This window comes from Scyliorhinus canicula, chromosome 2, assembly GCF_902713615.1.
Source record: "Scyliorhinus canicula chromosome 2, sScyCan1.1, whole genome shotgun sequence".
Lineage (NCBI taxonomy): Eukaryota > Metazoa > Chordata > Chondrichthyes > Carcharhiniformes > Scyliorhinidae > Scyliorhinus > Scyliorhinus canicula.
Genome location: NC_052147.1, coordinates 141,011,000 through 141,025,406, shown reverse-complemented (window position 1 = coordinate 141,025,406; position 14,407 = coordinate 141,011,000). Strand labels below are relative to the sequence as shown.

The 14,407-nt window shown below is 52.0% G+C and overlaps 2 protein-coding genes across 2 annotated transcripts in view; one reads left to right on the top strand and one right to left on the bottom strand.

The window, feature by feature from the left end:
* ndufs1 (NADH:ubiquinone oxidoreductase core subunit S1) overlaps positions 1-2,968 on the bottom strand; it is a 48,885-nt gene extending 45,917 nt beyond the window's left edge. The window contains 2 exon segments of the mRNA XM_038787264.1: positions 277-367; positions 2,807-2,968. Of these exon segments, the coding sequence (XP_038643192.1) occupies positions 277-358 (82 nt within the window). The 5' untranslated portion in view covers positions 359-367; positions 2,807-2,968.
* A 245-nt stretch (positions 2,969-3,213) lies between these two features.
* eef1b2 (eukaryotic translation elongation factor 1 beta 2) lies at positions 3,214-14,301 on the top strand. The gene is made up of 7 exons (XM_038787272.1): positions 3,214-3,426; positions 7,236-7,358; positions 10,656-10,779; positions 11,075-11,141; positions 11,986-12,111; positions 13,174-13,241; positions 14,166-14,301. Exons 1-7 carry the CDS (start codon positions 3,347-3,349, stop codon positions 14,250-14,252), a joined length of 675 nt encoding a protein of 224 aa, XP_038643200.1. The 5' UTR covers positions 3,214-3,346; the 3' UTR covers positions 14,253-14,301.
* The last annotated feature ends 106 nt before the right edge of the window (positions 14,302-14,407 follow it).

Sequence of the window (14,407 nt, the reverse complement as noted above, 5' to 3'; positions counted from 1 at the left end):
TGGCACAGTGGTTAACTCTGCTTCCTTATGGCACTGTGGATATGGGTTCTATCCATGCGCCAGGTCACTGGCCATGTGGAGTTTGCACATTCTCCCAGTGTCTGTGTGGGTCTCGCCCCATAATGCAAAAGATATGCAGGGTAGATGGATTGGCGATGCTAAATTGCCAATTAAAATTGCAAAATTTAAAAAACTCTGTTCAGAGAAACCTAGTAAGCTCTCACAACATTGAAATGGCTGACAGGGGGACACTTCTCATCCCTATTATTTTCATACCATGGCTCTTTGCTCCCAGGACATCTTTGGCAGACTGGGAAACGCCGGTTAACGTCCTGCGAATCACAGGTAATCGCAACATTATGGCGACCTGTATACAGAGGAAGCATTCAGTTAGAATCAACTTACACAAATTTCCACCAATGTAACATGACCCATCTCCAGCCCTGCCTCAGCTTGCTTACTGCCGAAACACTCATCCATGATTTTGTTATCTCCGCACTTGACTATTCGGATGCTCTCCAGACAAGCCTTTTACCTTCCATCCTCGAAGAAACTTTAAAAAAAAAAAATTTAGAGTATCCAATTATTTTTTCCCCAATTGAAATGAAATGAAAATCGCTTGTCACGAGTAGGCTTCAATTAAGTTACTGTGAAAAGCCCATAGTCGGCACATTCCGGCGCCTGTCCGGGGCGGCTGGTACAGGAATTAAGGGGCAATTTAGCGTGGCCAATCCACCCACCCTGCACATCTTTGGGTTGTGGGGGTGAGACCCATGCAGACACAGGGAGAATATGCAAACTCCACACGGACAGTGACCCAGGGTTGGGATCAAACCCGGGTCCTCGGCGCCGTGGGGCAGGAATGCTAAATTCTCGTTCTACTGTTCAAATGCATCTGTGGTCTTGCCAGTTCTGTAGCAGTGGTTAGAGTCAAGGCTGCACTACAGTACTGAGAGAAATTAATTTAATGCCCCCCTAACATCCAGAAGCTCTGAATCTATGTCATCTGGCTGCAAAATTCAACGCAGCACTGAAAATTAGTGAGCCTGATCGCATGAGCCTGTGGAAACTGATTATTGAGGAACCACCAGGTTATGTAATGAAATAATGATTCAAATATTCCAGTCCATCAAGATCAAGATGCTAATAGTATAACAAAAATTTATTTACGGGATGTCGGCACCACTAGTTCGGCGAGTATTTATTGCCCATCCCTAGTTGCCGTTCAGAAAGTGCTGTTAGGGAGGGAGTTCCAAGAATTTTTCCCAGCGACAGTGAAGGAACGGCGATATATTTCCAAGTCAGGGTGGTGAGTGACTTGGAGGGAACTTCCAAGTGGTGGGGTTCCCAAGTATCTGTTGGTTTTGTCCTGCTAGGTGGTAGTGGCCATGGGTTTGGAAGGTGCTGTCTAAGGAACCTTGGGGAGTTACTGCAGTGCATCTTGTAGAAGGTACACACGGTTGGAGAGTTTGAATATTTGTGGAACAATGAGAAATCATGCATGCTGCTTTGTCCCGGATGGTGTGGAGCTTCTTGAATGCTGTTGGAGTTGCACTCATCCAGGCAGGTGGAGAGCATTCCATTACTCCTGACTTATGGTGTAGCACGGTAGCATAGTGGTTAGCACACGTGCTTCACAGTGCCAGAGTCGCAGGTTCGATTCCCACTTGGGTCATTGTCTCTGCGGAGTCTGCACGTTCTCCCCGTGTGTGCGTGGGTTTCCTCCCAAAGTCCAAAGATGTGCAGGTTAGGTGGATTGGCTATGCTAAATTGCCTTTAGTGTCCAAATTTGCCCTTCGTGTTGGGTGGGGTTACTGGGTTGTGGGGATCGGGTGGAGGTGTGGGCTTGGGTAGGGTGCTCTTTCCAAGAGCGGGGTAGACTCGATGGGCCAAACGGCCTCCTTCTACACTGTAAATTCTATGACATGTGCCTCGTGGGTGGACCGGCTTGGGGATGGTGGACCGGCTTGGGGATGGTGGACCAGCTTGGGGATGGTGGACCAGCTTTGGGGGGGGGGGGGGGGGGGGGGGTGGTGCTGGGGATCAGGTGAGTTACTCGCTGTAGGATTCTTAGCCTTTGGCCTGCCCTGGTAGCCACAGTATTACTGTACTATGGCTAGTCCAGTTCAGTTCCGAATCAATGTTAACTCCCAGGATTGGCTATGCTAATTTCCCCTTAGTGTCTCAAGATCCACTGGTTAGGTGGGGTTATGGGGATAGGACAGAGGAATGGGCCTCAGTCGGGCGCTGCTTCAGAGCTGGTACGGACTCAATGTACCGAATGCCCTCCAGAGCTGGTACGGACTCAATGTACCGAATGCCCTCCTTCTGCACTGTAAGGATTCTCTTCTAACCCCATTTGCCAGGACTTGGCTCGTAGCTTTGATTGCTATGGCGTTTCAAGATTTCGGGCTCAAATCTGCAGTACCCACAGCCTTCCAAGTGCGAAGGGGGCTCCTGAGAAAGGTTTATTTTCGGTGTGACTATAGGGTAGGGCAGCATCTATTTAGTCTGTACATCCTGGTCCGGGGGACTGTGTTTACAAACTTGAGTTGCAGAAGAACAGTTTCAGCTGTCCAGCCACAGCTCAGTTTTATGACCAGTTCCATGGTAAAGGGCTTGGGCAGGACACCGCTGAAGAGGAGTTGTGGATTGAGCCTCTCAGGGTCAAGGGCAAAGCCCAGAAAGCCGGGCTACAGCCTCCCTTCGAAGGCAAGGGTGTGCAAGGGCCGTTGTCTCTCAAAATCGCCGACCAGGGGACGCCAGTTACCCAAGTCAATCACCACCCGGCACTCCTCTCACTCACCCAGCTCGCTCCGCTCCGCTGTTTGGCCTTCTCAACCACAACAGCGGCGGCGCGATGGCGGCTCTGACTGCGCACTCGGCAATTTCCGACTTCCTCCACAACGAAGAACGACGGCAAAATTGGAAACAAAACCAATCAAGAATTACTCTTTCCTCCCGCCAGCACTCCCTTTAAATTCAACAACACAGTAATGCACATTCAAAATAAAATAAAACCTGCTCCGGTCAAACCGTTTGCAACGTCGGCTATTTCCGTGAGTCTCCACCACCCCCGGCCGCGACCCCTCCGAACCGAGCCTCTCGGATTTATTTTAATTTCAAATTTCTATGTTTGAGAATCAATCCGTGCGATGAAGAGATAAGGTATTGATGGTTATTTGAAGTTTTGTGCTTGTTTTATTTCTCGGGCCGATGCCCCGCCCCCTTGGCCGGGTTTCCGGTGAGGATATAAAGGCGGCGCGCGGGCGGCCCGGCCTCTTCTAACGGCCGCCGCGCGAGTTCAGGGTACAGGGAAGAGGAGCCCCCTCACCGCGAATAAAACATGGGATTTGGAGACCTCAAATCCGCCTCCGGCTTGAAGGTGCTTAACGACTACCTGGCGGATCGGAGCTACATCGAGGGGTGGGTAAGGCGGGGCCGAGACTACCCGAGGGGACGGAGTGGGAGGGGAGACGGCGAAGCGCCGATTGGTGCTACTGCGAAAGTGTTGGACATCGTCCGGCCGCCTGCGGCCTAGCCCAGACTCTATTTGGCACTGCTCGACTCCCCTGCCTCCCCCCCCCCCCCCCCACCAACGGGCCTCCCCCCCCCCCCACCAACGGGCCTCCCCCCCCCCCCCCCCCCCCCAACGGGCCTCCCCCCCCCCCCCCCCCACGGGCCTCCCCACCCCACCCCACCCCCCCCCCCCCCCCAACACGGGCCTCCCCCCCCCCCCCCCCCTCAACACGGGCCTCCCCCCCCCCCCCAAACACGGGCCTCCCCCCCCCCCCACCACACGGGCCTCCCCCCCCCCCCCCCCACCACACGGGCCTCCCCCCCCCCCCCCACCACACGGGCCTCCCCCCCCCCCCCCCCCCCCCCACGGGCCTCCCCCCCCCCCCCACCACCGGCCTCCCCCCCCCCCCCCCCACACGGGCCTCCCCCCCCCCCCCCCCCCACACGGCCTCCCCCCCCCCCCCCCCCCCACGGGCCTCCCCCCCCCCCCCCCCACCTCCCCCCCCCCCCCCCCCCCCACACGGCCTCCCCCCCCCCCCCACACGGGCCTCCCCCCCCCCCCCCCCACGCCCCCCCCACCCCCCCCCCCACGGCCCACCCCCCCCCCCCACGGCCTCCCCACCCCCCCCCCCCCCACGGCCTCCCCACCCCCCCCCCACACGGCCTCCCCCCCCCCCCCCCCCCCCACGGCCTCCCCCCCCCCCCCCCCCCCCCCACGGGCCTCCCCCCCCCCCCCCCCCCCACGGGCCTCCCCACCCCCCCCCCCCACGGCCTCCCCCCCCCCCCCCCCCCCCACGGGCCTCTTCCTCTCCCTCCCCCCCCAATCTCCCTCCCCCCCCAATCTCCCTCCCCCCCAATCTCCCTCCCCCCCCAATCTCCCTCCCCCCCCCCATCTCCCCCCCCCCATCTCCCTCCCCCCCCCATCTCCCTCCCCCCCCCCCATCTCCCTCCCCCCCCCCCATCTCCCTCCCCCCCCATCTCCCTCCCTCCCCCCCATCTCCCTCCCTCCCCCCCCCGTCCCCCTCCCTCCCCCCCCCCGTCCCCCTCCCTCCCCCCCCCCTTCCCCCTCCCTCCCCCCTCCCTCCCCCCGTCCCCCTCCCTCCCCCCCCCCGTCCCCCTCCCTCCCTCCCCCCCCGTCCCCCCCGTCCCCCTCCCTCCCCCCCCGTCCCCCTCCCTCCCCCCCGTCCCCCTCCCTCCCCCCCCCGTCCCCCTCCCTCCCCCCCCGTCCCCCTCCCTCCCCCCCCGTCCCCCTCCCTCCCCCCCCGTCCCCCTCCCTCCCCCCGTCCCCCTCCCTCCCCCCCGTCCCCCTCCCTCCCCCCCCCGTCCCCCTCCCTCCCCCCGTCCCCCTCTCTCCCCCCCCCGTCCCCCTCTCTCCCCCCCGTCCCCCTCTCTCCCCCCCCGTCCCCCTCTCTCCCCCCCCCGTCCCCCTCTCTCCCCCCCCGTCCCCCTCTCTCCCCCCCCCGTCCCCCTCTTCCCCCCCCGTCCCCCTCTCTCCCCCCCGTCCCCCTCTCTCCCCCCTCTCTCCCCCCCGTCCCCCCTCTCTCCCCCCCCGTCCCCCTCTCCTCCCCCCCCGTCCCCCTCCTCTCCCCCCCCGTCCCCCTCTCTCCCCCCCCCGTCCCCCTCTCTCCCCCCCCCCGTCCCCCCTCTCTCTCCCCCCCGCCCCCTCTCTCCCCCCATCTCTCCCCCCCCCGTCCCCCTCTCTCCCCCCCCCGTCCCCCTCTCTCCCCCCCCGTCCCCCTCTCTCCCCCCCCGTCCCCCTCTCTCCCCCCCCCGTCCCCCTCTCTCCCCCCCCCGTCCCCCTCTCTCCCCCCCCGTCCCCTCTCTCCCCCCCCGTCCCCCTCTCTCCCCCCCCGTCCCCCGCTCTCCCCCCGACCCCTCTCTCCCACCCCGTCCCCTCCTCTCTCCCCCCCCGTCCCTCTCTCTCCCCCCCCCGTCCCCCGCTCTCCCCCCCGTCCCCCTCTCTCCCCCCCGTCCCCCTCTCTCCCCCCCCGTCCCCCTCTCTCCCCCCCGTCCCCCTCTCTACCCCCCCGTCCCCCTCTCTCCCCCCCCGTCCCCCTCTCTCCCCCCCCCGTCCCCCTCTCTCCCCCCCCGTCCCCCTCTCTCCTCCCCAGTCCCCTCTCCACCCCCCGTCCCCCTCTCTCCCCCCCCGTCCCCCCCCTCTATCAAAAGTCCCCCCCCCCGTCCCCCTCTCTCCCCCCCCCGCCCCCTCTCATCCCCCCCCGTCCCCCTCTCTCCACCCCCCCCTTCCCCTCTCTCCTCCCCCCCCCCGTCCCCTCTCTACCTCTCCCCCCCCGTCCCCTCTACTTCTATCTCCCCCCCCCGTCCCCCTCTCTCTCCCCCCCCCGTCCCCCTCTCTCCCCCCCCCCCCCTCTCCCCCCCCGTCCCCCTCTCTCCCCCCCTCCCCCTCTCTCCCCCCCCGTCCCCCTCTCTCCCCCCCCGTCCCCCTCTCTCCCCCCCCGTCCCCCTCTCCCCCCCCTCCCCCTCTCCCCCCCCCCCCCCCCCCCCCGTCCCCCTCTCTCCCCTCCCCCCCCGTCCCCCTCCTCTCCCCCCCCGTCCCCCTCTCTCCCCCCCGTCCCCCTCTCTCCCCCCCTCCCCCTCTCTCCCCCCCCCCCCTCCCCCTCTCTCCCCCCCTCTCTCCCCCCCGTCCCCCTCTCTCCCCCCCGTCCCCCTCTCTCCCCCCCGTCCCCCTCTCTCCCCCCCGTCCCCCTCTCTCCCCCCCCGTCCCCCTCTCTCCCCCCCCCCCCTCTCTCTCTCCCCCCCCCGTCCCCTCTCTCCCCCCCCCCCCGTCCCCCTCTCTCCCCCCCCGTCCCCCTCTCCTCCCCCCCCTCCCCCTCTCTCCCCCCCCTCCCCCTCTCTCCCCCCCCTCCCCCTCCTCTCCCCCCCCCCCCGTCCCCCTCTTCTCCCCCCCCCCCGTCCCCCCTCTCTCCCCCCCCCCCCCGTCCCCCTCTTCTCCCCCCCCCCCGTCCCCCTCTTCTCCCCCCCCTCCCCCTCTTCTCCCCCCCCGTCCCCCTCTTCTCCCCCCCCCGTCCCCCTCTTCCTCCCCCCCCCCCCGTCCCCCTCTCCCCCCCCCGCCGCCCCCTCTCTCCCCCCCCCCCCCCCCTCCCCCTCTCTCCGTGTTTCCCCCGTCCCTCTCTCGTCTCTCTCTCCTCTCCCCCCCCCCCCCCCCCCCCCCCCCCCCCCCCCGGTCCCCCCTCCTCCTCTCTCCCCCCCCCCCCCCCCGTCCCTCTCTCCCCTCCCCCCCCCCCCGTTCCTCTCCCCCCTCCGTCCCTCTCTCCTCTTCCCCCTCTCCCCGTCTCTCCACTCCCCCCCCCCCGTCTCTCCACACCCCCCCCGTCCCTCTCCATCCCCCCCCCCCCCCCCCCCCCCCCCGGTCCCTCTCCACGCCCCCCCCCCCCCCCCCCGACCCTCTCCACGCCCCCGCCTTAACACCCAGGCCTTCACACACCCCCGCCGCCTGGACTTCACATACACCCCGCTCCCCTCCCTTCCACACAGGATCTCCCTGGCCTCCGCATCTCCTGCCCGACCTCCCCCCCCCCCCCCCCCCCCCCACCCCGCCAAACACATAATGGGGCCCTAGATTTATGAAGTCATCTTCGGTTTTTCATTAAAATGAACGATCTAGCTTTGTATCTAGTTTAAAGTGCAATAATTTTTGTGTATGTAACTCCTGTTGTGAGTTTGTAGTTTTTTGAAATATTTAATTATTTTTCAAGGTATGTTCCATCTCAAGCTGACATAGCTGTATTTGAAGCTCTTGATGCTCCACCTTCAGCTGATTTCTACCATGCTCTCCGGTGGTATAATCACATCCTGTCCTATGAAAGCACAAAGGCTTGGTATGTTATGCTCTCATCTGTTTCTGACACTTTATCATGACTCAAGTACTTCACATGATAAGTGCAACTGTGGAATAGTGCAAGTTAGGTAGTAATATCATTGATATGATTATAAACTGATGAAATTAAATTGACATGTTGATTTGTTTTCATGGTGTAGCTAGCTGTATGACTGAGGGTGCTGTTAAATAATGCAATTAGATATAGAATCATTGAAACGTTACAGCACAGGAGGCTGCCATTCAGCCCATCTTGTTGATGCCAGCCCTTTCTAATCCCACCTTTCTGCACCCGGTCCATATCTCTAGGTTAGAGCACTAGAAGTGCAGATCCAGGTACCTTTAAAGGACTTTAGGGTCTTTGCCTCCACCACCAACTTAGGCAGTGAATTCCAGAGTCCCATTATCTTCTGCATAAAAAAAAGTTTTTCCTCATGTCCCTGCTACACCTTCTGCCACTTAACTTTAATCTATGTCCCCTAGTTCTAGAATTCTCCACCAATGGAAACCATTTTATCCTGTCCACCCTATCTCTTCCCCTTCCTAATTTTGTAAACCTCAATTAAGTCACCCCTCAGCCTTTGTTCCAAGGAAAATAACCCCAACCTATCCAATCTCCTCGTATGCACACTTTTCTAACCCTGACAACATGCTTGTGCACCTCCTGCACTCTTTCCAGAGCAATAATGTCCTTCCTTTATTGTGACTAGAACTGTGCACAATATTCCAGTTTTGGCCTCACCAGTATACAATTCTAACATATCCGTACTTTTATATTCCTTCACAATCTTGTCAACTTTTATACGTTCAGGTTTATTGTTGAGTATGTCACTTCAGTTGACTTAAAGGAGGCAGAATCTCACTGCTGTATTGAGTTAATTGAGCTATATAAGACGCTAAAGGGTATTGACACGGTAAAGGTAGAGTGGCTATTTTTCCTTGTTGGGCATTCTAGGGCTAAGGGCTGACAGATCTAAATCAAATGGGGAGGAATTACTTCACTCAAAGGATGCTGAATCTGTGGAAATCTATCTGAATGCAGTGGACGCCAGAACACTAAACAAATTTGAGGAGATAGATAGGTTTTTATTTAGTAGTGGTAGTGGGAGGAGAATGGGGAGTGGACAGGAAGGTGGAGATGAGGCAGAGTTGGGAATGGCAGAGCTGGCTTGAAGGGCTGAATTGGCTCCTACTTCTGTTCCATAATATTTCTGTAGATGTAATGTGATTTAATTTATAATTCGGAAAAGTCTAATAGACTTTTGGTACTGTTTGTTATCTCTCTCTGGCTGATGTTGATCTGCTTAAATTATTTATTACTTCATTTGTCAGTAGATATGCCCAACTAAAAATTACGTCTGCACCATAGAATAATTTCGCACAGCAGGCCATTTGAGCCTGCATCAGATCTTTCGAAAAGCAGTCATGTAGAGAGTCTCACTCTGCTTCTTTTCCACCCCCACTCAAAATATTTAGTTCCCTTTTGAAGGCTGCTACTGGAATCTGCACCCAATATCCTATCCGGCAGGGCATTCTCGACCCTAACGTTCTAATTTCTTTTTACAACCACTGAAGTGTCACTAGATTATGCCTTCAATTCTCTAGACTGTGACTTGAACCCACATCATTGATTCAGGAGAATGTTGCTACTGAGTCAAACTTTCACATCCTGTGAAAGAATTAAAAATGGGTTGAACGTGATCTGTGAAAGTGAATGGCAGATGTTTCGAGGAGCCCCAAGTGGCCTTTTCTTGTGTTTTTTAAAACGTTGAAGGTAAACAGTTTTTTTTAAAAAAGCAATGGGTGTGATCAAAACAGAATTTCATATTGCAATAAGGAAAGCTTTTTGAAATAAAATGACGACTGCGTGCTGAACACTTTGCGAGTTTTGAAGAAAGAATTGTAATGAACCGTTCTTAGTCTCAAATCCCACTAGTTTCTGAACAGAATAGACTTTTTCCCCCTCACTTTAAAACTTCCAGCTTTTGAATTTAATGGTCCAGCTGCAACCCTATATTTATCATTGAAATTGAGCTCCTGACCTCCTTTTCATTCTGTTAGCAAATCCCACCTGTTTTCATCTCTAATCTTGCATGTTGTCTACTACTGCAACCCCCGTCTATATAAAAAGTTAACCGTTAACTTTTGGCTTGAATATCTTAATGCCCTCCTGGCTAGTCTTTCCGGTAACAGAGCTATGCTGTGCTTGTATCCTAACTCACCAAATTCCATTTCATCCATCAACCGTCCCAATGCTTGCTCATCTAAATTAATGACCCCGCAATATAAAAAAACATTGTTTTCAAAATTCCTCCATGGCCTTACCCCAGATATCGCTAATCCCCTTCAGCCCTACTATGCTTAAGTCTCTACTTCTCCAAACTTGGCTTCTTGCACATCGTAATATATATTAATTTATAAATATCGCTGCATCATTAACAGCTGTGCCTTCAGCAGCCTATGCTGTCATCTTTCCATGCTTCCACCTCTACCCCTCTCCTCTGAGACACTCCTCAGAACCTGACCAGGTTTATCTTGAATCTTGCTGTCGGACAGTTTCAACAAAATCTTTTAAAATCTTGTATTTGTTACAGCTCGGGAAACGTGATTACAACAATCTTTTAACAACATAACTAACTTAACACTGCAAATCGATGGCCCCAGTGATCAAAAAATGTACCCAGCAATGTGTTTGAATTACACATTGCAAAAACTATGGAGTTGTATTTAATTTTTCTAGCTATGAGCAGTCGTTGGGTTAATCCAAAGACTCGCTGCATTAACTATTTAAATTTCAATGCCAGAGATGCCACAATTGTATTTGAGTGACAACAATTTTCTGACCTGGGATTTATATATTCCCGAAAAAATTCTTTCAACAGTTCTGACAAATTGCTTTCTAAAAGTCTCTCATCTAACTTGGTTTCCTACTAGAAATCAAATAATCAAAAAGGGTATGAATGTATTTTGTAGCTTGTTTCCCAAGAGTTTTACAGATCATGAATTATCTTTTGATTTGTAATTTTGGAAAGATTGATTGAGCTGAGGAACATGTTTTAGCTACAAACCAACACATTTTCTGAATTCTTACAGTTTAGGATTGTTGGGGGCCAGGTGGAAGTGATTTTGTATCAAGTTATTTGGAGGCAGATTCTGATTGCCTTTGTGATAACTGCGGGGGATTGCGAATGCTGACACTGGCTGTTTATATTATGGTTAAATCTAAACCACTATGATTTAGTCAGTTTGGATATTTGCCTAATTCTTTATTGTATTTTTGAACATTCACCACTGACAGCCTTCCGGGTGTTAAGCAGCCTCTTGGTAAATATGGCCCACAAAACGTAGCAGATACAACACCAGCAAAAGCTGTGGAAGATGATGACGATGACATTGATCTCTTTGGATCTGATGATGAGGAGGTGGGTTCTGTACAGAGTTTGACCTGTGCTGTATGTGACTGAATTCCTCCTGGCTTGATTATCACGAATGTTGGTTGAAGAGCCATAACAGTTAATCCTGCCAGTTGAGTATCAGTTTGGTTTGTTGGTGATTTCTTGGTGTTGGAGACTGGTTTTCATGATGATTCTGCAATTCTCCATCTTTCGGCTGAATTAATGATTATGCTTTTAACAATCTGACAAAACCAGTCCAGTACATTATTTTATGCTGAAGTTCCATTGAGCGTAATTGACTGTTTATATCTGTTTCTTGCAGGAAAGTGCAGAGGCTAAGAGGGTCAAGGAAGAGCGTCTCGCTCAATATGAAGCTAAAAAATCCAAAAGTATGTACTGTCAAGTTACAATTTAGTACAATGGTCTGAAGACGATGCTTAATTATGGTGTCTCCCAATATGGATCTGTGGTGTAGATTCAGTGTTTTGCAAATACTGGCAGATGTGTATAAATGGTTATGATTCGCGTAACTTGACTGTTTCTTGAGGTTCTTTTAAAGAACACAGATCCAAGTCTCTTTGATGCTGGGTGACAAGAAAAAACTTGCTTAATTTTTAATGTATCACATTCTGTACTGAAGATACGCTGCAGCCTATTTTAAGTTGATTTATGCTGGTAGAACTGAAATGAAATGGTTTTAATGATGATTCAGATTCACCATCTTTCGACTGAGTCAATGATGTGAGTTAATCTAATCTGACAAAACCAATGTTTCTGATAAACTGAGGGTGAATATGTTAGTGTTTGTAGATATTGTTAATGTTAATAAATGTATTTAAGTGTATTTCAGTGGCTATCGATTATTTTAAATGCACCATATTTGCTTATGCTTGAGCATTTGTATACTGTTCAAATTCAACTTGCATTGTTATTAGCATAAAGCTTTTCATTGGTGTTTGGATCAAAATTGTTAATACATTTGAGTTTGAGATTTTGAAATAATGGCATGGGGTTTTTGAGCTGAAAAGTTCCTTTTAAAAAGAAACCAGGTAAATACATGAAGAAGAAAGGAATAGAATGATATGTAGCTGAAGTTAAAGTAGGGGGGAAAATAAGCTTGTTTAGAGCACAGACACTGACATCTACCAGTTGGGGCCAGAACTGTGGTACATGTGATTGGAATCTGATCCTTAAAATGACTGACGACGCTTAATTTATGATGTATGCTTTTAGAGCCAGCACTCATTGCTAAATCATCGATCTTGCTGGATGTGAAACCATGGGACGATGAAACTGACATGGGCAAATTGGAGGAGTGTGTACGTTCAGTGATAATGGATGGCTTAGTTTGGGGTTCCTGTGAGTATTATTTGATTTGTGTTTAACAGTAATATTGCAAATTAAGATGGTCTCCTTGGTTGAGCTTGTGTTATGAGAGCCCATTGTTGACAGATTTTCAATGCTCAACTCTTGCTACGGCCAGCTTTTGAGAGAATCCATTTTCAGTATGTCTTTTAGATTATCAGTCTTGGCAAATTCGAGTGTTGGACGGCACAGTAAGCCAATTTCCTTCTGTTTGCAAGTTGCAGCTATCAGCTGTAGTAATTACCATACTGGTTTGGAGACTTTTGCCGTCATGTCATCTTGATTGTTACAGGTTAAGGCATGGGCACGGCTATTATCCAGGCAGTGCTCAGTTCATTTCCAATAATAATAATTATTAGTGTCGCAAGTAGGCTTACTTTAACACTGTAATGAAGTTAATATGAAAATCCCCTAATCGTCTCACTACATCGCCTGTTCGGGTACACTGAGGGAGAATTCAGAATGTCCAACTCGCCTAACAAGCACATCTTTCGGGACTTGTGGGAGGGAACTGGAGTACCCGGAGGAAACCCATGCAGACGGGTAGAACGTGCAGAATCCGCACAGACAGTGACCCAAGCCGGGGATGGAACCTGACACCCTGGCACTGTGACACAACAGCGCTAACCACTGTGCTCCTATGTTGCATTGTCAACATTTCTGAATCCTGGCGCAAGCGCAACTGAATTCTTCGAGCCCTATTTACATCTTTTGTGACAATTTTGTGTAATTAGATTTCCTGGATTGCAGATTGACAAGAAATAGTTGAATTAGAAATGTAGTCGAGAAAATATAATTCATAACGATTAAGTACGGGCAATTTTGTTTGCTGTTAACTTTAAATTTCCACACCTCACGTTACCACCTTTTCCTGGAGGTGGAATTGATTTGACTTTGCAGGATTAATTGACAGGAAAATGCTAATCTGAATTGAATTGTGGTATAGGCATTGCCTGTAAAAGTTGGCTTTTCTGCTGTCAGTTTGATTATATTTGACATGGGCTGGTCGTGTCATTGCTTTCGTGCATTCTCTTAAACTGGTCTATTCCATTACAGCCAAACTGGTTCCAGTGGGCTATGGCATCAAAAAGCTACAGATTCAATGCGTCGTTGAAGATGACAAGGTAAGAATGTGGTTTCAGTTATTGATTAGCAAACAAATCTCAACCCAAATTGCAAGTTCATTACTAAAGTAGCTATTTAAAGCTTGTACGAAACAAATTATGGTGTGCTTGCTTTTCACCATTTTAATCTGTTGTGAATTGTTGGCAAGTAAGAAAACATTTTGGGCTGCTAAACTGATTCTGCAGAAGATCACTATACCCCGAATATTGCTTGGCCAGCATGTTATAAGCCAAACCTGATTCTTTTTTTTCCCAAACCTGATTCTTGATGTCCATTCTTTAAAACTTTTTTTTAGCAACCCTTGACACTGCAATCTTTCTCATATTTCAAACACGTTTCTTATTTCAAGAAGAACTGAGTTTTGTATTGACCACTCTTGTGGAATATTGGATCCTGAATCATGCAGGAGGGAAGGTGGGTGAAGGGTAAGAAGTAGTTTGTACAAATTCAGTTCTGGACAGGCCATTGGCAGCCTCAACAATGGAGAGGAATTGATGAAGCATGAGCTATTTTTCCTTTTCAAAAATATTTTGTGGTGTGAAATTTGAGATGGCCGGCACAGTATTTGATTTTGACTTCGGATAAACTAACACGGGCAACTTCAGTACTTCACGAGGCACATGTCTTAGTATTTTATATGCATTGTTTCCTTTATAATCAAAGCCGCTTCAGTCTTGCACTGTGTTCAATAAGGAACTGAACTGTTTCAGACTTGAATGTTGAAATTGGTGTTTGGCTTGTATTGGCTCCATCTAATGGTCACACTGCTGTGCAACAGTGTTGTTGCAAATGCAGCTATGTCAATAATTTGATCATTTGCTGAGGCAAGTGGAATAATACAAATAAAGCACTGGTTTTGGTGGTCCCAGTGCATACATTTGAAATTTAAATCTAGAATATTCTAATTGAGTATTTCTTTTCAGGTGGGAACAGATATGCTGGAAGAAACAATCACTGCATTTGAAGATTACGTGCAGTCTGTTGATGTGGCAGCCTTCAACAAAGTGTAAAACAGCAACTAATGAACCCTTAATAAAAATTGGCTTGTCCAAAACGTGATCTGGTCCTTTGTCTTATTGCTTTGTGGGACTGAAATTCAGAAGCCCAAGGAGGCTGATTGGAGGATTAGTCTACTCTGGAATTTCTTTGCATCGGTCTTCCTGAA